Genomic DNA, 27,144 nt, shown 5'->3' on the forward strand with positions numbered 1-27,144 from the left:
TCAAATACCTCTCCTTTGTAAACTTTTTGTAGATTATATATTCATATATTAGAGTGTCCTGTTTATCCCCAAAAAATTATGAGTGTAGATCATCTCCAGGAGCATTATGTACTCCTCCAATGCTTTTACTATCACAAATTATGTGGAGCTTACAAATAAGAAATATAAAACATTAAAAAAAAAAAAAAAACCATTATCTTAACCCTGTAGGTCCCTCTGTAATTCTCATCGGAGAGCAAAGGGGGAGATGATCTAGACTCAAAAATGACTAAAGTGTCCTGAAATTTTTGTGTTTGCTACGAAAAAAGAAAAACTAAAACGGTTGAAGCTTCTGGTTCAGCTTCAGCCCAATCATTCCGAGTTAACCCGGCTAATCCAGCAATTTGAATTCATGAATGTCTCGCGTCTCACGGGCTTTTACTTTTCTCTCACGTATTGGACCGAGTCAAATCAAGCGAGTGAAGCAGAAGAGACCGTTGCCTCCCACTACCTCCATGTCTATCTTTTGCAGTTTTCATGGTAATAACCAACTCTGCAATTAACCTCTCCTCCACTACTACATTTAAATCCAGATTTCAGGTAGTAATTAATACAGTTATTTATAAACCAACCAACTACAAACCCAGAACATTTCATCCCTCGTTGATAGATTTTCTGCTTCTCTGCTTCCAAATACTACACAACAGCATCACAAAATCGTTTCCCTCTAAGCTATTCAAGATGGGTTCTGCTAAAGCAATTCCTGTTATCCTCATCGTTTGCTTGTCATTTTCTCTTCAAAATTTAACTGTTTCATCCTTTGAATTTGAAGTAGGTGGTACCAAAGGTTGGGTTGTTCCCCCTGCAAATCATACCAGACTTTACAACGAATGGGCCACCAAAAACAGGTTCAGGATTGGAGATAGCATCCGTAAGTAATTTCTTAATGTGGGCTTTTTCTGATCTTACATAGTTTGAATTTGAATCTGCAATTTCTTTCTGGGTATTTCATGGTTTTTGCAGGTTTCAAGTATGCAAAAGATTCAGTGATGGTGGTGAGAGTCTCAGAGTACAACAAATGCGATTCCACACATCCTATGTTCTTCTCCAACGATGGAAACACAGTATATCAGTTTGATCGTTCTGGGTTCTTTTATTTCATCAGTGGAGTTACAGGGCACTGCAAGAGAGGACAGAAGATGATCATCAGGGTTATGTCGCCTGAAGAGGATGAATCATCTCAGTCATCTGAAGGAGTTTTGGGCCATGCAATCACCAAATCTGGGCTTTCTGCACTTGTTCTTATTCAGTTTGTGTTGTCATTCACTGGTTTCCATCTCTTCTAGTTTCCAGATCAATGTATTAGTAGAGCTAAAACTTATTATATAATGGTTAGTATAACAACTTAACTAGTGTGCTTTAAAATGTTTTGGCAGGTGTAAGTAGTTTTGTTTAGTCATTCAAAGCAGAAACAGTATTGTGATCTAGTAGTTATTATAAATCATGGAGTCAAGTTCTTCTCTTGATCTGCTTTTTCTGGGGATAAAACCTTTTGATTTGGTTATGATGTATCTTGAATGAAACCATGGCAAAATCAGCAACTGGTATCTTCATTTTAAAGTTACTCAAATTTTATGCAGTTGCTAAGCGGGGTTGCATTATGTAATTTTCCCATTCCATATATGAAAACTAAAGAGGGTATCATGCGAATATTGAAAATTACATGATTAACTCCTTTTAGAATTTTCTTTACAAAATTAATCACTAAATGTTGTAACAAAAATTAGCTAAAATCAACTATATGGGTATACAAAATTAATCAAAATAATGACTTTTATCTTATTTTTGACATTTTTACCCTTAGCCAACCAATATTTCTAGTAATCATCATCCTCTTTATGCAACCTCAACCCAAAAAACCCCACATGCTCGACTTTTGTGTTATGTTTTCATGGTTGCCTAATGTGGTGTAAGGGGTAAAAATATCTAAAGGGGAGAAAAAAAATTATAGTTTTGATTAGTTTTGTGAATCCAATAATTTCTGCAATATATTACGGACTAACACGTTAGTTGTTAAATATATTCAAATTTAAAATGTATAGGGATCAGAATGCCCTTCAAGTTATTTAATACATTGTATTATTATTTTTATTTTTTTATATATATATATTTAATCATATATTTAATGCTTAATGCTTAATGATCAATTATTTCTTTTTAAAATCATATATTAACACAATGTACTAAATAACCTAAGGGTCATTTTGGTCCCTTCACGTTTGAAATTTGAATACACATGTAAGATTAGTTTATAGTACACTAAATGGACCCACACGTAAAAAAAACTCTTTTGTAAAAGATATCCTGCAAATAGTTAATAATGTAATTTTTTTAATATTTATTTTTTGTGAAATTTTCACAATATTTTTTCACCATATGATCCACCATTTCAATAGGGAGAGAGATCAGAGAGTGGTATTTTAGACTTCCAAAAATAATAGTGAGAGTGAACAATGAAATTAATATCTAGGGTTCGATAAGATAGATGGAAATCATCCTTCACCGTTGACGGGTTTTATCTATTTTTCAAATTTTCTATTAAATTCGATTTACAAATAATAAGAGAAAATAAAAAGCACGGCACACGCAGGCACCAACGCCAATCAGCTTGCAGTTTCAGCTTTCAAGTTCCCAAACTCCCACTCTGAAGTTCGAACTCAGCACAAATTCTTTGGAAAAATTGAGTTAGTTGCAGAGGATGAAGCGGTTTTTTAAGCCAATAGAGAAGGATGGACCATCCAAGAAACCTTCCCTATCTTCATCCGGAACAGCAGAAGATCAACAAGAAGGAAAGAGTAGTGACGAAGCGATGGATAAGAAAGAACCATTGAAGTTTTTGACCTGGAATGCAAATAGTTTGCTTATTCGTGTTAAAAACGACTGGCCTGAGTTCACTAAATTCATCCAAAGCTTTGATCCTGATGTCATTGCTGTACAGGTAACTTTACCTACCATCTCTTCCCTTCCGTTTGGGTAGAAACGCCATTAAAACGGGATTTCTAATGGTGTCCATACTTGCATTTTTTGAATTACGAGCTTATGTCATTGCAGATCAGTGGATTTGGGTGTTCTTATGTAAATTTAAGTTTTCTTGGGTGCTTGTCTCAGAGTAGCAAGCCCACATTTAGTCCGTAAGGAGTCGCTATTTTGCTTACTGAGATTTTAACTGCTTCTGCCGTTTTAAGGCTGTTAAAATAGGTTTATTTCGTACATTGTCTGTTTTTAGCTTTCTGTTTCTGGTGCATGTTTGAATCATCTCTAGCTTTTAGGTCTGGGTTGCTTTGAGTATCGAGGTTTAATGACTTTTGTCATAGTAATGGTAATGATTACAATATTGCGTTTTCATCTGGTTGACGAGTTATGAATGGTCTGTTGGCTTTATCTCTGTTGAAGTAGAAACATGTTTTTTTATTGATAAACCAGATGGGAAGTGTTTTGGTGATGGACTAATAATAAGTAAGGAAGTGTTTTGGTGATGGACTCACTAGCTAGTCAATTTTGTTATTTTTCGTCTCTATGTTGTATTTATTGGAAAACCATTTAGGGATCAACTTTTACTCGTGATGTTTATTTATTTATTTTTACAAGTGATGGTTATTTATTTTTATTTTTTTGGGGGAGGGGGGGAGATTGGGTGCGGTTGGGTCTATGCAGTATGGATTCATGAATTAGATTATTGTTAAGAGTAATTTGGTCCTGTTTGTGCCCTTTATTATTGTTGGTGTCGTAATGTTAAATGGTGTATTATGTTTGGTAGCTACTGATTTACCTTTTGTATGGTGTTCTTGGAGCCAACATAAATTATTCTATAAACTTGTCAGTCTCAATTTCTTCTAACAGATCTATGCTAATTGGTGTTAGGAAGTAAGGATGCCTGCATCTGGCTCCAAAGGTGCCCCAAAAAATCCTGCTGAGTTGAAAGATGATACAAGTGTTTCACGTGAGGAAAAACAGGTATACATGATAGCTGGAATTTGGTTGCATCTTGTTTGTGTTAGACCATGACATGATTCCTGTCTTGGCATGTTTATTTTACTGATGATTTCCATGGCCGTGTTTGATCAATCTGCACTCTTTAGAGTGCTGGATTCCCAGAATCAACTAATGATGTGATTTCATTTTTTCAACATGCAGACATTGATGCGTGCACTTTCAGCTCCACCATTTGGAAAATATCATGTTTGGTGGTCTCTTGCAGATTCAAAGTATGCGGGTACAGCTTTGTTTGTAAAAAAATGTTTCCAGCCAAAAAAGGTCCATTTCTCTCTTGACCGTTCAGGTACTGTATGAATATCCTTGTATGGATACCCAGTGAAGTGGAAATTTCCAGTTTTCAACCATACATGAACCAGTGATTGCTTATGCTGCTAGTTTGGATATGATTGTAAATGACTTAGAATGATCTTTGTATTAAATACAGCCTTTTTAACTTTGAGACAACATTATGAGTTTACAAGTTTTGAGTATCTTCCACCCCTGTCCAACTGGTTCAGTGCTGTTCTTGTGCTGGATGTTCCTGTCTTGGGTGGTAACCCGGTGCACAGCAACCCTGTGGGAGCCAGAAGTAAGACTTGTCCCTTAAAATTTGACTCAGTGTGCCATCAGTGTGTAGTGATCTAGGAAACCTGAGGTCCTGAACCAATGTTCTGAAACCCAGGCATCCATGAATCTGCTGAGGTGCCAGATCAGTGGGTTGATCCAGAGATGTAATAAAAGGGATACAAATCTCACATGTTCTTACAGATTTACCAAATGAAATTACATAGTTGTGCTAGTAGTGTTTAAACTCAACGGTAAGATGTAATGTTTAGTATTCAAACCTTTACAGAAGCATTTTTTTTTATGTTTTTTAACGTAACCAAAACACCGAAATGGCAAGTCATTAACAGTTTAAATTTCCAGTTTAGTGGTTCAACCACTAGTTAGTTGAATCACTAACTTATAAATGATCTGCCAAAAAATGGCTTAGAGAATTGCTCCTCTTTAAAGGATCAGGTGATAGGTCAGCTGGGTTTAGTAGTTGCATTTGATGGGTCTGAAATTACTCAGTTGAACTGCTAGGTGAAGGTGGTCAGAGAAGGTCATACTAAAACCATACATACTAACATTTGACCATTTCTGACACTATGTCTAAACAGTGAGAGATATTTTAGTCTCTTTAGTCTAGTTTCTATTCATAGAGATGAAAGCTAGGTGCTTTTAAGAACTATGAAGTGGAGGTAGATAAATGAATTAGTCTCTCTCTCAATAGTTAATCTTCCATCATGGCAGTTAATCAGTTATCATTGAAGGGTCTGTACAGTAGCTGCTGTACTGATGTGGCACATAAGAGCCACATTGGCTTTCATCTATAATTGGAACTTGCAGAAATTACAAGGTAAATCCACGTGGAAAGAAATAATGTATATGATAGATTAACCATATGTTGGAAGATATAATGTCATATATTGTCAAACAGATTTAATGGAAATTATGGTCTTGTACTTTGAACTTTGAAGCCAGGATGTTGTCCTAGTGAATGTTTCCAAAAAGAATCTTTCTCCTCTTTGAGATTCTAATCTGGGATCCTAGATCAAATATGCTTACCTTGTCCTAGAGTTTGTGGTGATGTTTTAAGCCCCTCTCCCCTTTAATTCTTTATATCTCTTTTATTGTCTCTCCAAGGATCCATGTAGCCATCCCTGTCCTTTAGGTTGAAATAAGGCTATTAATGTTGTTGTTATAGTTACCACAATGTTATGTTAGGTCTGGTTCATTGCTTTGCCTTAGGGAGGGTCTTTTATTTTATTTTTTTATAAACATGTGATAATATTTTGCTGGATCCCCTTAGGAGGTTTTTGTTGGTTGGAAGTGGGTTGAGAATTTGTTGGGAGAGATCTGTCTTGCCAGGCATTTGATAGTAAGGCTGTCATAAGTCCGTCCCCCCCCCTTTTTTAATAACATTTAGAAGTTCTTCACATCCTTGGATCGAGCCATCGAGGAACTTAAATGTTTGAGTCCATTTGCATGCACTTATATGATCTTTTCTTTTGATAGCTGGTAAGCATGAGCCAGATGGCCGGGTAATATTGGCTGAGTTTGAATCATTCCGTTTATTGAACACATATGCACCCAACAACGGTTGGAAAGAGGAAGAGAACTCATTCCAAAGGAGGAGAAAATGGGATAAAAGAATTCTGGAATTTGTGGTGCAGTCTTCAGACAAGCCTTTGATTTGGTGTGGGGACCTGAATGTTAGGTATTTTTTTATTAGCGACTTGATTCAATCATATTTTGTTGCTTTTAATTTTGTGATTACTTTCTTCAATATGCTGAAAAATGGTGTGTTGGACTTCTTTTCTTTTTGATGATGATAACATTCATGGTGGTTTATGACCTATTTAAAGTTCACAAAGAATTACATTTGATAGTTTTCCTATTTCCTCAGTCAAATTCCAACTTAAGATGAGCACACTACCTAGTGGTAAAAGTGTGTCTAAAGCTGTAGGAAATTACAAAATTGCTACTGACCTTGAATCTCTGGTGCACCTTTTTTTGGTCTCATGTTTTAACCCTTATTATATATTCTTCCCACACTGAAATTTGTTTGATGTGATGGTGTGGGGTGTGTGGCATTATTAGAGGATGGATCCATAGATTATATCATTGCTTGACATGGGTTCTGTATATGTTCTAATTCACCTTTTTATGTATTTATTTTAGTTTAATTTAATGAATAGGATGGCACAACAACTACTCAGACTTATCCCAACTAAAGGGGGTTGACTATATCGATCCTTGGCCTTCAAACAACTCTGCAAATTCATACTTGACAAACCAACCTATGCACGTTTTCTCATCACTTCTCTTAAGTTCATTGTAGGTTTCTTCCTCACTCTTTTAGTTCCTCTCAATCTGAATCAGACCACCCTACGTACTGGAGCATCCAAAGGGCTCCACAAAACATGGCCTTGACACCTCAAATGATTTTCTTTTAGCTTATTATGCACTGGGGCTACTACCAAACCAGCCGTGGCATGATTGCTTTTCATGTTATACTTTCCAGTTTTGTCACTCATCTATCTTAACATCCTCATCTTTGTTACATTAAATTTATCTATATGATGCATCTTACTGCCCTACATTCTGCACCACACATCATAGTTAGTCATAGGACTATCCTATAAATTGATTACTTTCTGAAGTAAACCTTATTATCACCCATATAGCCTGAACATGTCAAGAGTTCTTTCTTTTTTTCTTGGTAATCTGTCAAAGAGTTCTTTCATCAACTTTAATTTGAAAGAGTTCTTTCATCAACTTTAATTTGAAGAGGGAAAATTAGACCTGGCATTATGTTTATTATAAACCTTTAATCGTTCAACTAGATTTTTAAAGAATTTGTAATTGCTGGAAGAACCATCAACAGATCCCATTAAAAGACCACATCAGCCGTTTGCTCTCTGAACTGGTGAAAGTGCCCATCTTTCATAGCATGATGTCGCTACCCACTCTTTGGAGATGTTGTAAGATGTCAATGCCAGCTTGTCCAGAAAACAGAAAGGGATCTGCAGCAATTGATATATATTGCTGCCCATATATATATTCTGGTAGTAAAACCTGACCCAACCAGGAATGGATTTGTGGTTTCAACGCCCCCCTGGTCTTTTGCTTTTGTTTCTACCAGAAACCTGGAGCAATGATGCTTAAATGTGTAGCATGACAGCCCATCCATCTTTATTGAATAGCCTGAGTTAAAGTAGGTAGTTGCGACAATATTTGTTAATATTTAGGGTCTGAGTCTGGCTCAACCTGACCTGATTATTACTGAATGGTTCCGTTCTGGTCTTATGTTGTTATCCATAATCTGGCCTATATAGTGCTTAAATGAGAAACGTGAGAGCACACTATGTATTAATGATATGGCCTGGTCCCGTGGCTCTATGTTGAAGCATTCATCACGGCCAGCCTGCACTCACTCTTATTTGGGGCATAAAGCTATCAACTGGCCAACATCCCTTGGCTCTAGCCATCAATTTGCTCAATTTCAAATTTTAAGGTGTCTCCATGTGACCCAAGTTCATTACACCCTTAGATCTGCCCATCAGCCTGATAGTAAATTGTGAGGGTTGGGAGATTTACCAAGAGGGATTTCTAACAGAGACTTCCAAGTGTAGTTCATGAAGAACAAGAAAAAGTATACTTTGTACTTCTGTTCTATCGAAAATATGAGGAATAATATCTTTGATCTTAGTCGGATCAAGTTTGGCATGTGGGGTTCATTTATAAGTTTGATTACTTGGAACTTAGAAGTCTAACAATGTATTGTTAAGCATGATAATTGTGTTACACTTCTAAGGTTACATACAGGGATAGCAATTTTACAGGGCATCATTTAACTTGTAAGGCTGCAGACAGGCATTTAGCCCTTGACCCTTGTCATCTGAAACAGTGATATTGGTATCCATAATTTCGTACCAGTATACTGTATTTTCTGCTGAAATATAAGATTTTCACAGTTTTAAACTCCTGCAATTTCCTTCTAGAGACTTTTTAGAGGTACATACTTTCAAATTGTCTTGAACAGTATGTTGTGATTTAATTGGAGCCTTTGCTTTTCCCATCAAGTTAAAGAATTGATATGCTAGTTATTATACTTGAGAAGTAAAAGCTATAATTTCTATCAAATAATAACAGTATGTAACAAAATAGATTGTAAACATGTGGTTGTTTGAAGCCGAGCAAACTCAGGTTCTTTTTATAGTGGAAATGTGACACTGAAGAATTGGCAAGGTGTACATTCTTGAATTAGAATTAACTTCAAAGATCTGAATTCTGACTCACTGAATTCTGACTCACTGTCAGTCATTAGCTTTTTTCTTTTTATTCTGCTCTCTCTAGTCTCTTCCATACTTATCCACATGGATACTTTCTAGTCAGTAACCTGATTCCTAAACTAAAGCTCAAATTTTTTTTCATAAGCTCCTTCTGTCCAGTATAATATTGCATTCTTGATCTAGATTTGTGTCTAGAAAACTGAAAATTTTTGAAGTGCAAATTTGCTTATTCTGCAACAAGTAATTAGAAGGATTATTAAAGGAAAGACAAGAGTTCAATGTGTAAGGTTGAGTGATGTCATTTCAAAAGAACAATCACGGCCGTGTGAAGCAGTGACAAAGGGCAGGACTGCTTAAAAATTGTTGCAATTTGCAATAGTGTGACAAGCTGTAAAGTGAGTTAAGGGGACAGTCCTGGATAAATGGAATGACTTAGAGGATTTAGGTTATCTTGGATCGATTTGAAGGGGTTGTGAATGATATGCAAAGCAAGTGCTCATGTAGACAGAGGGTATACCCAAAATCCAGTTAGTAGCTAGTAGCCTAGTACACATCATCCCAAAAGGCCCTTGGGAAACCTTATTCTTTACCCTGAACAGTCATTCTGGAGTTTTGTAAATCTTTAAGAAACCTTTTAAACCAGATGGAGTATGGTCATTATTTAATTTTTAACCACCAGTTAAATAAAATGATTATCTTTACTTAGTAAATAAATTAAATCAAATGACCAAGTTCCCACTAATTACAACACTAATAGAGTTTTCTGAGTGACATTGTGTTGGCTGTCGTAATATTACTAGCTAGTTGCCCTTCCATGAAACAATAGAGTTTCGGATAGCTTAATCTTTGATTTCATTCATTTGCTTGTTTATGGCATTTGAAATATCAGATATGCATGAATATTCTTATCAGGATATCCTCATTAACTGTTCTTCTGATCTTTTGTAGCCATCAAGAGATTGATGTGAGTCATCCAGATTTCTTCAGTAGTGCAAAGCAAAATGGATACCTTCCTCCAAATAAAGAGGTAGTTGCTTTCCATATCTTCATTTTTCAGGTTCTCCTTGGTACTTTGTTTTCTTAATGCATGTGAGATCATTATTAACTTGTTACTTGACCTCTCCCCCACGCCTCCACTCCCAAAATAAACAATAATAATAAAAAAAAACAAGAGGCTCTGTGAACATACTGGGGATGTTATTTGTTTCTTTTATGTGTTTTGTGGTTGAATCCTTTCAGCATTCTTTTCTTGTCCCTCATTTGATTTCTTTATAGATATTTCTGAAGTTGTCATGTGAGACCAGCTTTTTTGAACTCTTAGGACCATATATACTTCTTGGATTCAAGATCAAATAAATTGAAAAAGAAAAGAAAAAGGATGAAATCCTAAGGGCCGTGACCTTAATTAATTGTTGATGCAGGACCGTGGACAGCCTGGGTTTACCTTATCTGAAAGGAAGCGTTTCGGCAACATACTATCCGAGTAAGTGTATTGGTGGAAAACTTTACAGAATTATTATTTCTAGGCTTCTAGCTATTCTTACAATCTTTGTAATTTAGATTTTAGAAAATGGAGCACCAGATCTGAGTCTGTGAATTTTCATGTTGTGTTGGTTTTAGCTCTTGTTTGTGCTGTTCTTTTGCTTTCGTCAGTGCATTTCAAGGATGAGAAGTTCAATTCTCCCCCCCCCCCTTTTTGTGGGGATGGGGGGTGGGGTTGCTAGTTGGGGACTCTCACAAGGTATACTAGGTCCCCTGAACAATGGTATTCTATACATTCAGAATAAATTCATCTTCACTTTGAAAAGTCATCCGAACTTTTTTATTAATTTATCATAGTATCATGGAATGACTGAATCTTCCAACGTGGTTACCCCAGGAGTTTAGTTATTAGATACATTGTATGTGTGTACACTGTAGCATTGTTCTCTACTTCAGCTCAATTATCATTTTGCTCAAGGCTTTAGAGTTTTGATCCAGATTTGGCAAAGGCCTAACTCCCATGGTAGAAGATCTTGTTCTCGAGCCGAAATCTCGACCTAGATGGCGAGATCTCTGTTGAGATGTGGAGTTTTTTTGGCATCGACTCGGTGGCCCATCTCAATGGGTTTTAGGGTCTTGGTTGGGCTGAAACTTGGTATTTAACATATTTAGGTGGCCTTGGATTTGTGAGAAAATAACCCTAAATATATCTCCTCTAAGTCGACCCCATGTGTGAAACCAAAATGCTGTAGGATTGGGGAATGCAAGGTTAGACAACATGTAACATAGAATATTTAAGGCATATAAATGAAAAGCTAGTGTATCAACTATCAAATACATCAAAGAACTTAAATGTTTTCAAAATTTTACAACCACTAAAAGTTTTAGTAAGTAAATAAATCATAATCCATAAGTCATAAGTTCACAAGAGTATAAGACAACCATGGAATGTGATCAAATAATAAAAGTTATATCACAATCCTCAGCTCCACCACCAACTTGAGCACCATGACCATCAGCTTCAGCAGCACCACAACCATAAGGTCCACGACCATGACATACACCGGTAGCTACACATTGGCCCTCCAACTCTATGGGGTGGGCTACCATATATTCCCTCACAAGAGTAGGGACAACATGACACATGGGTGTATCACAATATCCACCAGCCAAGTGTTGCTTGTATTGGCGTTTTCCTCCATAGAGGGCTCTTCTGCAGTAATTGCATGTGATCCTCGGCCTTGTGGATCCGTGGGGACATTGTGTTGCCACACAACATCAATGTCCTCCATGCCTATAAATAGAAATATAAAGCCGCATCACATATTCAATTGAAATCAATGGTAATCATTTACAATACTAAATTAGTTGTACACAAGTAACACAACTTCACATGTAAAAGTCTAAAGTTTGAATATTGAAACTTGATGACCGCTTGGTGGGTATTGTGATTTTGAATAGTGGCCACATACGACTCCCAATGCAACTCGTCATTTTTATATGTCCTATATCAGTTTATATGTCTCCGATATGTCTCTATGTTAGAATACTTGGAGGAATAGCACTCGGGGTAACCATCAATTGTCGGTGGGTGAAAGAGCCATTGATGCTCTTGTTGTTCGTGTTGTTGTTGAATATATAGGTAGGGTTTCTAAACCATTCAGTCACCAACACCTTCACTCCCATATGCGTACTCTCCAGGTGCAGGGTCTTGAGGAATAGCATGACCTCCATAAGAAGAGTACCCAGTGTAATTTGACCCGATGGTGTGATTCCTGTATAGGTACTGCAGTGACTGCTAACTGACCTCAAGTCTACTTTTGTGAACCATTGTGACTATGATTAATGCTTATGCTCCTTGTGTTCGATACAAGATCTTGCATGCTCGTATCATCATTCCTCTATTTTTGGTTCGATTTGGTCTATCTACTCCTAGTATAAGTCAGGGAGGTAGGGGAACGGCGGCTCGTATCCTATGGTGCATGTGTCGGATGACTCAGATCTGGTGGAGGTGACCCCCTTGCTAACAAGCTTGACTTTCACCAGCAACACCACTAGCTTGACTACCTCCATGACTCGAAGGCTGATTTGGAGGGATGGTATCATTGGCATCATCTAAACTCCCACTATAGACCTTACCTTGGTTGTATTCAGTCGACCAGGTGACTTCACAAATGATATGCTTGGTCCTGCGTCTACAGCTACAACAACCTGACCCTCATCAAAAGACATATGGTCAGCCACAACATCTGGGCCCACACTGTTTTTGCAAATACCAAAACCGTATAAATTCTATATGGTTTCGGTTTGCAGTTTTCTATTCGGTACATATCGAAACCATTCCAATTGACACCCTTATCTGGCACGAGCTTCTCCACTACGTCTTGCATTGCAGTTATCAACTTTACATCAAGCCCCAGACTATTCTTGTGGTGGTACTTTGGGTTAAGGTTGTAAGCTTGTATTGTGGAAATAAAAAATTTGGTTAGTGATTTGGTTGTTAACTTGTTTAACAATGTAAATTAAAGTATACAACAAAAACTTAAAGGCTTAAAGTGACTCACCAGCTAAGTGCGAAGGATGCATCAAGTGCATTTTCCATCTATCATCGATGATCCTTAAGTAGGATTTGTAGGAGCCAGGAGCAGGAGCTCTAACCAACTCCTTCATTTGCTAGAGGGTAGCATATATGTGGGCTTCTTCTCCGCATCCACCATCCTTAAAACAAACACAATAGGCTCTAAAATGCCCAATGTCCTATTCAGCTTCTCAAGAAGGAATCATCAGCAATGGTTTGTTGGACTGTTACTGCATCAGGATGGCTAGACCCATGCCGACTAAACCACTCTTCACTTGCAAACATGTGCCGAAGACCCGCCACTTTTTTCTAGAAGCTTTTTAGAGCCACATAGTTGGTGGCAAATCTAGTCAATTCAGGTGTGACTAGATCACCCTTACAGTGGTTCTTCATCATCTTCAGCATATAACTATGGTTTTAAATAAAATACTAACCCTTTTTGCCCTCTTAACCACACCACCGATCTATTTCCTCTTCCCTAAGTCCTTCAACATGAGATGAATTGAGTGTGCTGCACATAGTGTCCAAAACAGGTGGATCCTGTTGCTCTTCTTCTTCATAAACATTTCACTAGCTTTCTTGAAGTTAGCACCGTTATAATTTGGACAACGTTGCTTGGCCCTACCTTGAGGACCACCTGCCTAAGAAGCTTGTAAGGTTGTTGGCATGTTTGATTTTATCTGAGGCATCCACTGACTTAAGACTGTCTTTCCATTGCAATTTACTATGAAATTAATGATCAACTGTCTAGTAGGACTAGTCCATCAATTAACCATCACAGTAACACCATATGTTGCCCATCGTTCCTTCAATGAACCAATTACGAATGTATTCCTCCACCTCCTTTTTCACCTTTGGTAAATATTTATTCATCACTTCCCTACCTATTGTGTCTTTAATCCCTACACTAGCCCTAGCAACTGCATTGATCATCCCGTGGTAGTATGGTGTGTTGGCTACATTGGCTGCAATGTTGTTGAGAGCATGAATTTGTTGATTGCCAACCTAGCTTCCTCCTCTAGTCCTCTCTAGTGCTACTACCTTCTTTACCTCAGCAAATATATATGGGATGTTTCTTTGATAGGTGTCTTGATGCCTGAAGAGGGTGGGGTCTTGGTCAAATGTGGCATCTGTCATGTGCAGTCTTCCTCCTCCTTTCAGTCCTCTCCCTTCCCCCACTTCCATGGAAACTATGTCTAGGTGGCATGGATGACCCTAACCCCGAACCCCCTGCTCCTCTTGTTTGTTCATACTACCTTATATTCTCAAAATGTAAGGACTGTTTGCTAGCTTTCATTACAGCATTCATCTGTCTCCATTTGAACTGTGACTCAATACCCATAGTCCTCCTCCTCTCCTCATCGTTGTCTGACTCCTCATCAACGTCAATAGAAGATCTTTGTAGCACTGCATCCTCAAATTCCCTTTGCTTTTGTGCCCTCTTATTCTTTCTTTGTCTCCCTCCCTTTAAAATTGCTACAATTGCTTGTTGCACTTCATAAGGAACCTTGGGACACTTGGCAACATCTTTGTAGCCATTAGCCAAGTGTTGCTTCAATTTAGTTGAACCACCAGAATTCAAGATCTCGAGGCAATACTTGCAGCGTGATTTTTTCTTGTCGGTAGTCAATGGATTCCCATGTTACCTAGCAATGTCCTGAGCCCCACTGCTAGTGCCACTTCCACTAGTTTCCATTTAAGCTACAACACTCAAATACTGAACTACATACATGAATGTTCCCAAATAATCATTAGAATAATTTTGTTCTAACATAAAATACATAAAATGCTCAAACAGAGGTGTTTGTATTTTTAAAATAAACTACATAACATAAGCATCATTAAAAATAATAATAAAAAAAGATAAATTTTTAGTAGAATATTATTTTTCATAATTATTTTATTTAATTATTTAAACTGGAATTAAAAAATAAAATACAGCAAGCATGAAAATCAAAATATGACTGCATAGGGTTGTGGCCCTCTCAATGTAGTCCAACATAAGTTAGAATCACACTTATATCATAAGTATATTTCTATATTTTTAATTTTAAATTTTTAGAAATTATATTTTTTAAATTCAAAAATTAAATTAATATCAGAATTTTTTATTTTTATTTTTTCCAATGAAACTGTAGATCTGCACTAGTAGATCAACATATATTTAAATCACATGCATACACCTATTGTACAATATGGTATTTGGAAATTTGAAATTTTGGGCAAGAATCTTACCTTTGTTAAAGATGTAGGAAATGAGCAAGGTTCGACATGTCGGCCCGTGTCGCCGTGTCGGACCCTAGCAACTCGGGCTACATGTCGCCAAAAGTCGGGCGACTTTTGGTTGGGGTTTGATGAAAAATCAAACCCCTGTTTCGAAGGGTATTTCATGTCATTTTGACCTGAAATTTGACGTGTAGCCTAATTTGAGGCCAATAAACACATTGGGAACATTATTTTTTGCCTGAAACATCACTTAATCTAAAGTTTTTGATTGGCACATGTCTGGCTATATGCGAGCAAAACTGGAAGTTTGGAAAATTCATATAAACTAATGTAAACAATGCAAAGAGAACACAATGCGCAACTAGTGAATAGATGTACTAAAGTTTACAATTCATTATATAATTATGTTGAGTATGGTTCATGCTTCACATTTTGTTGTCGATAGACATGGGGTCCCGCTCCCGGTGAGCGGGCGGGGGTCCGGGGAAAGCCGCCCCGGCGGGGGTGTGGGGGCTGCGCCCCCGGAGCCTGTAGAGGTCCTACATCACTTTGGCAAAAATTGAACGAAAAATCGGTAAAAGCCCGAATAAATCTTTATTAAATATGTGAATTGGGCGATATATCGCCGATTTTTTGCAAAATCCGTGTTGTTGGGGGGAGTTGTGTCGCCGCCCCCCAGTGACTTGGCGATATATCGCCCTGTGTCTGCGATATATCGCCGACACACTGTACCATGGAAATGAGCTTGAATGTTGCTAATTTGAAGCTGTAGATGTGCTAAAGGTGCTTGGAAGTTGAAATCCAGCTGAATTCCCAAAAAATCCGGCCAAAACTCTACTTTCTGGCAAGATGGGTGAGGTGGCAGTGAGAGAGAGGCAAGATATGCCTCTCTCGTATGAGATTGGGGGTATTAAAATCCCCTAAACCACTTGGTTCAACCAAAAAAGGGGGGTCTCGCCATCTCATGAGATCTAGGGGCGAAATCTTGAGGCAAGATATGGAATCTCTCCAATTTTGGCTCCCGTCTTGTCTCGATAAGTCAAAATAGCGACATATCTCGTGAGATCTCTCACCATATTAACTCCTTAGGCATTGCACACAATTTGCCTGTCAGCTTTTTGTATCATTCTCCATCTGGCTTTTGTTTTCCACAGCTGTGCTGGCATCTTAGTTTTGCGTCTGTGATGTTTCTTTGACACTTCTTTTCAGGAAACTCCATGATATAAGGGAATACCTGATTCTTTGAAATCTAGTGCCCCACTCTCCCCATCCATAGTTTTCAGATTCATTAGTTTTCTGCAAAATTTTCTTTCCATGTTCTATAGGCAGAAGCAGGTTTCTTTGCAGGCTCAAAAAGTGTTTGGATGATGACACTTTCTTTTCTTCCATGTGACAGATGAGGTGGCAGGTCAATGGATGCCTGCCATGTGGGGGGGGGGCTCTGCATCATTATCATATGAGAAAGGAAATGAATTTTAAGGCCATAGCTTATAATGCTCGTTTTTAGTAAGTTATAGCTGTATAGCATTTAGATGGGTACGTTACAGATGAATTGTCCAATGAATTTTCAGCCACGACTCATATTGCCCCTCCTTGTGGTTGATGTTAGCCATATCATGTCTCGGAGACCTTTTCCTCTATTTCTGAAGTTCAAGGTTCTTGACTTCCATCTGCTTCATTTCATATTCATGAATTTTCCTAAGGTAAAATCAATACAAAAAGGCCTCCAGGAATTTTACTTGAAAACAAAGAATTTTCCTTTTACGCAGCTTTAACCTGGAAATGAAATTCATCCAAAGATTCTTTTCCAATTCAGCCCCCCCCCCCCCCCCCAAACAAAAAAAATAAAGACACTGAAAATGATGTAACTCTGTGCTTTTAACATTTTAATGCTGTCTTCTCTACCCTGTTCTAGTTGATTCAATTACTTTGCATTTGTCTCAGGGGAAAGCTGATAGATGCGTACAGATTCTTACATCAGGAAAAGGACATGGAGTGTGGATTCTCATGGTCTGGGAATCCTGTTGGAAAGTAAGGAAGATTGTCTTAACTTTTGTATGTATTATCTACATGTTGTGTTTCAACTGTTAATTTTGCACTGGGAAAATCTAAAGTAGATTTGTAGATTGGTTGGGTGGCTTACCACTGGGAAGTAGTAAATGGTGCAAAGGTACATTTTTAGAATTGGGAGCTTGCTTAATTTATTATTTACAGCTTTGGGACGTAATAGTACACAGTCAAAGGAGATCTATCTTTATTGGGTTATAGTGGTCTACCCATCACATTCTCCTGGGTGATCTGAAAATGTGAATAAAATGTCCTGAAAATGTATACAAGATAAGTAGCTTCCAATCAGACTGAAATCAGAAAGATTTATTTGGTGGGTTGCAATGAACATTTAATTTCCATATTGCGTGCATGTTGAACACCATTCAGACGCACTAGCATAACTGTCACAGAGCCCTTATATTTTCTCCTGCTTGAAGAATGTTGGTGTTAGGGCCTTGAGATTGTGAGATGGTGCCACGTGGAGGGGGGGAGAGAGGGAGGGTTTGCTAGTTGAAGGGTAATTAATTATTTTTTTTTTTTTTTTTTTTGGGGGGGGGGGGGGGGTTGGGGAATGAATGCTGAGGGCAGGGAATGTCTTATTTAAATGATTAGGCTGCCTGACCATTTACATAAAACATTCCCTGCCCTCAGCATCAATTCCCCCCTCTTTATTACCCCTCAGCTAACAACAACCCCTCTCTCTCCTCCATGTGACGCCATCTCACAATCCCAGGGCCCTAACAATTGGCAATTAAATTTCTTCTAACAAAGTACATATAGGTTATTTGGAATCAGACGGAAGTAATTCAAAAAAATTGACCTGTTCTTTCATACATATTAAAATGCCTACTTCTGCATAACTTGTGCCTGACCTGATTTTTATAACTAAATAAAAAAAATTACTGACTTTCTTACCCAAATCAATCACATCTGGATCTTGCTGAAATTATTCTATTGATCATTACTTTCTGTCATGTAAATTTGGATATGAATTTACTTTCCCTAATGATGGCGTTCAAACCACCCCTCTTAGCCACAAATCCTGTTTCTCTCTCCCTTTTTTTTTGTATGTGTTTGTTGCATTTTAAACTGATATTTTCCAGTTATGGATTGACTGGTTATACCACAGATACCGAGGAAAAAGAATGAGAATAGACTATTTCACAGTTTCTGAGAAACTCAAGGACAGGATTGTTGCTTGTGAGATGCATGGAAAAGGCATTGAATTACAAGGTATAATTAATTACTTCTTCTAATGTACCAAATGCCAGATATACGTGGCCTATGTTGAGCCTCTCAGTAGAATTTATGATTTGGCTTTTTTGCATCTTATGGTAAGTTAATTTAGAACCAGAACACCAAATTCCTGTTGTTCAGAGATGGTGGCAAGCACTATCTGGCTGCCAAATATGTCCTCCTGTCGGTTGGGAGGGTTCAGTAGCCCAAGTATGATTAAAATTACTTGATACTAACCAATTGAGATAAGAAATTTTTTTCTTGAACAATTTTATAATTTAATTTTCTCCTAAAATATTCCTTATTTTGAGACTGGGCCTTGGTGTGAAGGCGAAGGTTGTTCAATTGTGACCAGGTGGTCATGGGTTTGAAGCTGGAGATAGCCTCTTTGGGGAAGAAGGGATCCTCCCCAAACCCACATTGATGGGAGCTTTGTGCACTGTGTACACCCTTAATTTTTTTTTTAAATAATAAAAAATTATTTGCTGTCTATATCTACTTCTATTCATACCCCCAAAAAGGGGTGGGGGGAAGAAAACCTTTTTAAGAGATCTATCAAGCTTTTCCCTCTAACCTACTCTCAGTGAGTTAGTAGGCTTTTATACAGTAGATTATTCTCTTTGATTTGCATACCATAGATGATGTGGACTAATTTCTTTGTCAGTCTATGTTGTTCAGATCTTTGGGGCTAAATAGTTGGTTCAGTTGCTTAGATCAAACATAGTATGTATTCTAGGGTGCTTCAACCTTTAAATTGGAGAACCTTTGTTGTGCTACATTTGCTTTCCATCTTTGAATGTTTTGATGATATATCATTTTGTGTAACGTACAAGCATTCAGGCAAATGTGTTGATTTAAAATAGTGGGTGAAGCACAATGAAGAACAAAGATGTTGGGTTTTCATTTTCCATTATGGGCTAAAATTTCAGTATTACTCATTTATCAATTGCCTTCTTTCTGCAGGATTCTTTGGTAGTGATCATTGCCCTGTGACCCTTGAGCTTTCGCCTTCAAGTACAAATTCCAACTAATGCTGATTTTGACCTAGTAAGGTTGTACGTGAGATTTAGGTGAGGTGGCCATTTTCCTATTGTATCTATATTTGTCATCTTAATTATTTTGTTAGGAATTGGATTATTTGATTATTTAATGAGTATTGGGGAGGGATCTTTGCCTCTTCCTGTCGGTGTTTACCATAGTTGACATGGCACTGGCAAGCCGTAAATTATAGAGTTATATATGTGCATTCTTCAAGTTGTAGCTTTATCCACTAGCTATGGGTGTAGTGCTACAACTCCTGCTGACTTTACAGCCCAAGAAGATGGTGTAAATGGGTAGTTTTGGATTAATGTAGTTCTCTGAGTATCTCCTGATCTTATGAACTTCCTTGCCCTCTCCCAAAAGAAAAAGGTTGAGTGGGCAAGAGAGAGGGGTATGTTCTATGCATGACCTTATATCAGATAATCAGAGCTGTGTTAATTACATTATAATAGGACCAATGCGTGTTATAAATGAAAATTGGTCTGATGCCTGAAGACCTGTCAACCACAGCCAAGAATCAACATGTTAAATCACTCTAAGTCTGTGTTGCTTTCCAACACCCTAGGTTCCACAACTTTTACCATATGGAATCAGATTCTGGATTTGAAATACCCCCATTGTCACTGGATGCATCAACTTGTTTAGTCCACTTCAGTTCAGTGGGATGCATCAGAATAGACCAGATTAAGCTATCTGCTCCAAATGAATCAGAATCCTCCAAAACCCTTGGAACCCAGTACGGATTGGGCCTGGCTAATTTGACTAATCTGATTCTAGAAGCCCTGGGGCTGATTTTAAAGGACCAAGTCAATTTGGCTTTCTCTTCTACTTTTATTTTTAAAATTTTTCTCGGTAAGAAAGTTTCTTTTCTGGTCCCTTCTTCTTATTAATTGACCTTTATTTTCTTCTTTTGAAATAAAGATGTGTTAGTGAATTAGTAGTGCTCATGATGCAAGTGGTGGGTTGTTGCCGAGCACTTGTGAAGGGTTTCTAAGATCTGCCATCACTGTTTCTTTACTTTTCTATACTTCCACTAACATTAAATTTTTTTTGGGTCACTTAAGATGAGAAGAGAATCTGTCTCTTCTAGTGTAGTGACCACCATGAGTGTCATCATTAGCTTTCTTCCTCTTTGAAGGTGGTCTAAAACATCCCTACTTAAATTCCTTGATTGAAACTTGAAATAGACTAATAGAGACCAAGATCTCTAAACGTAGCTGAAGTAAAAATTATATTTTCATTTTACCAAAAAAGGAAGAAAAAAATTCACAACATCAAATGCTAGTTCTCTTTCAGAAGGGTTTGTTAACGTTGATGGAAGCCTTTACCCTATCACTGCTTTGATTTTTGTAGATTTTATTATTACTTGTGCTTCTTGCATAAGCATTATTTATATGGAAAGGATATGACTACTATCAAAAAAACAAATCTTTTTTCTCAAAAAAAATGATTTTTTAATCAAAATGTGGGTAGGGGGAATGGTTTCAGCTCATTTGTTTTCTATACATCTTATGCTTATGTTGTTAGGTAGTTCTGGTTTAGATTTTTTAATGATGTGGATGTGTTAGGTAGCTCCTCTTTATAGAATTTTTATAGGGATGGAGAATTAAGTTAACATTGTCAACAACCATGTTCCTTCTGGTTTGGGTTGTATTGATATGATGGCTTTAATGGAGGCGAACCTGTTTGCCACAACTGGGTGTCAGCACCTGATCAGGGTGAGTAACATGTTTGGAGATGGGAGTTGGGTGGTGCCTTTAAATTCCAATTCTTTCATGGAGGAAAGATTTTGATTAAAGCAAATATGTATTTTAAATGTTTGGAAAAATTTTAGGCTCACTCTAAGATAATTGGCGAAAAAGGATAGACACTCCAAAGTTATATCAAAACTGCAGTTACATCTTTCTTGATTAGAATCATTAATTAGTTCAAGGAAATAACGAATATGCCTTTAGTTATATTATATTATATTTTATAATATAAAATGACAAGTGGAAAAAAAAGAAGAAGATGAAATTCATGACTCTATTTTACTAGGGTTAGACATTTTAAAGTCACAACAAATTAAGGGTAATAAAATAATTATAAAATTATCTACTCATGATTTATGAGAATATATTATCATAATGTATTATTATGCAGATTTAAGAGATATTCTGAGGAAGCATTGCCAATTTGTCATGATTTCAGGGTGTCCTTGCCTTTTACCAAATATTGTGGGTTGTCCTCGTCAATTTTTCCTCAGATATTTTGTTTTGTAAAATACTAAACTAAAAATGATTATTACAACTAACGGGGATTGGTCCAAGTGGTAAAGCAGCTTGGTTCGCTTAAGCAAGATTCCAATATCAAAACCTTGTGGATGCAAAAAATCTCCGCTTTGAGACTCACCCACCACAGCCAGGTGTTCGACTCGGGTCAAACATTGGATTAGTCAAGACAAAGCCTTGGAACCGGGGTTGGCAACTAAAAAAATGATTATTACATATTACATTTTCAATTTATATGTATTAGGTGATCTCAAGGTCCAACTCTTCTTGATTGTCATCTTTCTTTTTCTATATAAAGAAAAATGAGACATCTACGTAACATAGATAGTTCTACCAAAAAAAATGTAACATGGATCATTAATAAATTTTGAATCACTATGATCATAAATGATGATCCACATGAAATGAAGATGATGATGATGTGAGGTCTGCCTACTAAAGCAACAGAGGTGCAAGGGATGATATTTCGAGTTTACCATTATTAGTCATTGCATTATTTTGAAGATGTGATTCTCACATACGTTTCATAAAATAAGTTATCACTTTTAAAAATAAAAAGAGTAACACAATATTCCTAACTGAAAAAATAAAAAATAAAAAAGTTTATTCTTCTAAAAATAAATCTTATTGATAATCACTTTTAAGGCTGCATTTGTTTGTTGGAATAAATGTAGGGTGGGAAAATTCTTGAAAAAAGTGTAAATTTCTTATTTTTTCCGTTAAATCCCAAAATGGTAGATTGTTTGATTACTTGAGATGGGGAAGTGAGAGACAAGTTTCCTTAATGTGGTAGCCCAACTTTCCCACCCTAAGCCATTTTAAAATTCCACGTATTTTGTGGGACTTTGTGGGAAAGTTGGGAAAGTAAAAAGTGGGACCCACCACTATCACTTTTCCACAAAATCTTTTTCTTTCCTTTTCCTTCACCCCCACTATACATGGGACCCACATTTTTTTCTTCCTGCCCTTTTTTTTTCACCCCACTTTTACAAACAAACGGAGCCTAAGGGAAGGGATGTGATGGAAACACAAAAAAACAAAAGGGGCCCCGGAGACCGCGGAAGGAGAAAAGGACGAGGAGAAGAGAGGGGGGGAGGGTGGAAGAAAACAAAAGGGAGAAGGGCAACGGGGGGGCCCGTGCCCTGGGGTTTGTTGGCCCCAACGCGGGCACATCAAGTGCATCGCCGGCCCTGCCACGAGCGCTCCCGAAATGTGGCGCCTAATAAGTTGTCTCATGCCTCTTTATTAGTGGCTTTAGAGGTGACTGTTGGCGTGATGTGATAATCTTATTACCCAAAAAAAAGTGATGATTTGACATTTAAGACAGAATGCTGGAAGTTGGTAATTGCCTCATTTTGTTTTCTGGCTCTTTTCTTATTATAATGTTTTTTTTTTTTTTTTTAACCATTAGAATGTTTTCATTTACTTGAAGACAAATGTCACCGTGTGAGGTCACCAAAAGAAGAAAAGAAAAGAAAAGTGTCACCGTGTGAAGAGAGAGAATAGTAAAACGGTCAATTCAATCAAAAGGGTTTTCTTATTATTACTTTCTAGAAACAAAGTGAAGACAAAACAAGAGCAATTCTATTGCTTTTTCTTCAGCCCCAAATGAGAAAAGACAATATTTTTTTGTCTTTTAACGACTCATCATCAGAGTGAGCCGTTTGGATTTTCTGCGAAAGAGGATGGAAGTTTTCCCAAGCAACCTATCAATCATAAAATCCATGAACTCCATATCTATTCACTCAATAAATAAACTAGACACACGTAATAAAGTTTTTTAAAAGAGAGAGTTTGGTGGGCCTTATCGGGAAAAAAGAAAAGATATTTGATACCAATAAGAATTTTACCTTTGTTTGATAAAAAAATAACCAATTTTGTTGCCCTAGAGTATGAATTTTCATCAGGTTCTCATAAATGTACCATCCATCTTCCTTTAGATGAAGGTGGCATATCCATCAATTACATCTAAAGACTTAGATTAAATTAACATAAAAATGTTTTATTTTTTAAATCTTATCTCAATCTTTGGATGTGACTGATGGGATTGTGTCCTTCATCCAAAAGGAAATTGATGATCGATTAATTTATAATAAACTGACCTAATAAAAATCCCCCAAACATGGTTTATGTGAGTGAACTGCTATCAACTCTGGTTGTCTTGAGATTGCTTGCTCGCCAAAGAAGAGAGCTAGTGTGGAAGACTATGGTGATGTGGAGTAATTGGTTCCAAATGTTAAATAAGATTCAAGAACAATATCATCTCAAAGTAAGGTTTTTAATTGTTTGAGCTGAGAAGCTTAATGAAAATTGTGGGAGAAAATAAACATCACTATTAAATGTGGTAGTTGGAGGGCATTTATAGTAGATCCTAACTTATGGTGATTGTTGGATGGTCTAAGTGGCACGGATATCTTGTTAGAGGGACACATCACGAGAAGACTTGACCATTTTGATGTGTCAACTTCTGACACTGGGAATGGTAAGGATGGCCAAACAAGACAACACCTTGTGCTATAAGACTGATAATTTAGTAGCTGTGCTCAAGGTTTAAAGTATCCTAAACCATACGTCTAGTGTTGCGCATCGAGAGATGTTGAGGGAGCAGTTGTAGCAGGATATCCTTTGTTAGGGATGGCCAAGAAGGCCTTCTTAGGCATGAAGTATCGTCTCAAGTGGAAGCTAGCTAAACTAGTAATCGAGGTTAGTACTCAAACACTACTTGTTAGGATGAATGCTCTCCTCTTCCAGCAACCCTTGGTCAATCACAAAGAGCTCAAATTATATGGTAGCATGTGTTGATAATTTGTCATTGGTCTAGTCCCCCGTTCAATACTCTTTAGGTTGACCACTGCCTGAGACGTACATGTCATACTTGGTACAAACATGCACGACAGGCTGTTTGTTATAATTTTGATAAGATTTTTGATAAAAATTAACAAACAGGTTTCAGCGCCACAAAGTTTAGTAAAGTGTATACAACACGTTGACTTCAATGGATGATTCAGTTGATAAAAGACCAACAACTAAGTAAGAGATCAAAGTTCAAATCCATTGAAGCCAAAGGCGTAACTTGACCTAAGATGTAACACCCTCATCCCCAATATATAAGATTGTTTGGCTATGTTTCTCCACATATCTTAGATCCCGATTCATCTTAATATCATGTATGAAATGTACCATCTTACCCTCGAAAAGTTGTTTAGAGGTTACGGGTCAAAGCCACGTGGATCCACATGATCAATATTGTACCTCTTTGCTAGGAGGCGCATTACATATAACATAGGAAATTAAGTCTAACACATGACCTCTTTGATAGAAGGTAGAAGGTGCTCGTCATTATTGATTGAGCAACCTTTCAATAATTTTCTATTATTTTCTTTTTGTAAATTGAGAAAATTAATTCATAAAATAAATCATATGGAAAGAGGGAATATCCTAACAAAGTGATCCTCACATGGATAGAAATGCGTAAAGATTGGTTAATTAACGGTGAGAGATCACAATTGCAAGATCACCGTCGTCGGATCCTGAGAGTGTAAAAATGCATCCCTACAAAGTCAACTATGGGAATTCTCTCCTTAATTAATAATTTGTAATATCATTTTTTGATTCGTGTGAAGAACCTAAAAAGATTCTGCTGACATGTACTTTGGCGATATGGTAATAATTGGGTATTAAAATCTTTCACAACTGAAGCAGCAATGAACCCAAAAGGGCCAAAACATTAAAAAAGAGAGTTTGGAAACCAGCCAATCAGGATATTAGACCCTTCACAATTTTTTTTCATTTTTCATTTTTCATTAATAATAATTGTTTTCTGTTTAAATGTAATTAATTGGGTTGGCAAAAATCATATAAAAAGACGTCATTTTTGTTGAAAAGGCCAAAACCAGAATAAAGACTGCTAGTCACATTTCGTCTCTCACATTGGCCCCTCTTCTCTTCTGACCGTTTATCCTCTGCTCAGGAGTGAAGCAGAGCAGAGCAGAAGAAACAGGTCAAAAGCAGAAACGAGAGGGAAGTAGTGGTTTAATCCATCACAATACTTGCTTTTATTGTTTTTCTTGTTCTTCCTCATGTTTTATCCATCAATTTATGAGAGACTTCGAAGGATAGTCTCCATTTTTTGTCTTTCATTTCAATAATGGCTGCTGCAGCAACAGGGGCGGAGTCACCTCCAGAAATCTTTCAATGGCTCAAAAATCTACCTGTGGCACCAGAGTTCTACCCAACTCTGGAGGAATTCCAAGACCCAATCGCTTACATTCTCAAGATCGAAAAGGAAGCTTCCAAGTACGGCATCTGCAAGATCGTTCCTCCTCTCCCACCCTCGCCGAAGAAAATTATTATTGCTAATCTAAACCGTTCGCTCGCTGCCCGAAACGCTAACTCTAACCCTAAATTTCAACCCACATTCACTACTCGGCAGCAACAGATCGGTTTTTGCCCCCGGAAGCCGAGGCCTGTTAGGAAACCTGTATGGCAGAGTGGTGAAACTTATACTCTTCAGCAATTTGAAGTCAAAGCTAAGCATTTTGAGAAGACCCACTTGAAGAAAATTGGGAAAAAAGGACTGACGGCGCTGGAACTTGAAACCCTTTTTTGGAAAGCTAGTGTGGATAAACCCTTCTCACTAGAGTACGCAAATGACATACCTGGGTCGGCTTTTGTGCCTATTAGTGGGAAGAAGTTGCGAGAAGCAGGGGAAGCAGCTACTGTTGGAGGTTCTGCATGGAATATGAGAGGAATTTCCAGGGCAAAAGGTTCATTGTTGAGGTTCATGAAGGAGGAAATACCGGGTGTGACTTCACCAATGGTTTACGTAGCGATGATGTTTAGCTGGTTTGCTTGGCATGTAGAAGATCATGATTTTCATAGTTTAAACTATTTGCATATGGGGGCGGGAAAGACGTGGTATGGTGTTCCCAGGGATGCAGCTGTTGCATTTGAGGAGGTCATCAGGGTGCATGGCTATGGGGGAGAGGTTAATCCTCTTGGTGAGTTTATAATCCTGTAGAGGAACAGAGCTTCCCCTGTTCTCTTATTGGAACGTTATGCCATTTTCATGTTGCTTATGCGTATTTGCCAATGTTTTTGATGTTCAATTGCATTGTTTTTTAAGTTGCACCATTGGTTTTAGTGTTCCCCTGTAGTGCCTTATCAGGATGGGTGTTGAGGTGTTAAAAATGAACAAGTGCCATGGAAAAGGATTATTGATTAATTTTTGGGAGAAACTAAGTCAGGTGATTGGAGATGTGAAAGGTGAAAGAATAGCTAGCTCTATATTTGCCCAAAATAAAAAAGAAAGAAAGATTGGAGATGTACAATAATGTTTTGGATGATATTCTAGTCAAAGCAACCTTACATGGCTAGCTCTCATTGCTTATCATTCTAGAGGGCACGG

At 37.4% G+C, this 27,144-nt stretch overlaps 3 protein-coding genes across 5 annotated transcripts in view; all 3 read left to right on the top strand.

Moving 5' to 3' along the window:
* The first annotated feature begins 720 nt into the window (after nucleotides 1-720).
* LOC149007252 (early nodulin-like protein 6) lies at nucleotides 721-1,325 on the top strand. The gene is made up of 2 exons (XM_089167030.1): nucleotides 721-910; nucleotides 1,003-1,325. Exons 1-2 carry the CDS (start codon nucleotides 721-723, stop codon nucleotides 1,323-1,325), a joined length of 513 nt encoding a protein of 170 aa, XP_089023156.1.
* Nucleotides 1,326-2,628: 1,303 nt separating this feature from the next.
* Nucleotides 2,629-21,527, top strand: LOC149007253 (DNAse I-like superfamily protein). Of its 2 annotated transcripts, none has more exons than XM_089166748.1 (9): nucleotides 2,629-2,977; nucleotides 3,901-3,993; nucleotides 4,174-4,318; nucleotides 6,076-6,277; nucleotides 9,804-9,882; nucleotides 10,277-10,338; nucleotides 17,086-17,172; nucleotides 18,320-18,423; nucleotides 19,390-21,527. In XM_089166748.1, exons 1-9 carry the CDS (start codon nucleotides 2,738-2,740, stop codon nucleotides 19,455-19,457), a joined length of 1,080 nt encoding a protein of 359 aa, XP_089022874.1. In that variant the 5' UTR covers nucleotides 2,629-2,737; the 3' UTR covers nucleotides 19,458-21,527. The 2 variants fall into 2 exon arrangements, with proteins under 2 accessions (XP_089022874.1, XP_089022875.1); XM_089166749.1 differs by having other exon boundaries at nucleotides 2,895-2,977; nucleotides 3,905-3,993.
* Nucleotides 21,528-25,642: 4,115 nt separating this feature from the next.
* The window catches only part of LOC149007254 (lysine-specific demethylase REF6-like), a 48,903-nt gene continuing 47,401 nt past the window's right edge, over nucleotides 25,643-27,144 (top strand). For both annotated transcript variants that reach the window (XR_016174980.1, XM_089164941.1), the window contains exon 1: nucleotides 25,643-26,737. Coding sequence is in view for 1 of the 2 variants with exons in the window: in XM_089164941.1 (XP_089021067.1) it covers nucleotides 25,885-26,737 (853 nt within the window). In the remaining variant the exon portion in view is untranslated. The remainder of the gene's footprint in view (nucleotides 26,738-27,144) is intronic.

This window comes from Hakea prostrata, chromosome 8, assembly GCF_041222555.1.
Source record: "Hakea prostrata isolate BN-2017 chromosome 8, UWA_Hpros_2, whole genome shotgun sequence".
In the NCBI taxonomy this organism is placed as follows: domain Eukaryota; kingdom Viridiplantae; phylum Streptophyta; class Magnoliopsida; order Proteales; family Proteaceae; genus Hakea; species Hakea prostrata.

Excerpts from the sequence above, each read along its gene's own strand:
- LOC149007252 (XM_089167030.1), top strand. The coding sequence starts at position 721 with ATGGGTTCTGCTAAAGCAATTCCTGTTATCCTCATCGTTTGCTTGTCA. Across the intron at positions 911-1,002 it reads CAGGATTGGAGATAGCATCC|GTTTCAAGTATGCAAAAGAT; the intron begins GTAAGTAATTTC and ends TGGTTTTTGCAG.
- LOC149007253 (XM_089166748.1), top strand. The coding sequence starts at position 2,738 with ATGAAGCGGTTTTTTAAGCCAATAGAGAAGGATGGACCATCCAAGAAA. Across the intron at positions 6,278-9,803 it reads TGTGGGGACCTGAATGTTAG|CCATCAAGAGATTGATGTGA; the intron begins GTATTTTTTTAT and ends GATCTTTTGTAG. Across the intron at positions 10,339-17,085 it reads TTCGGCAACATACTATCCGA|GGGAAAGCTGATAGATGCGT; the intron begins GTAAGTGTATTG and ends CATTTGTCTCAG.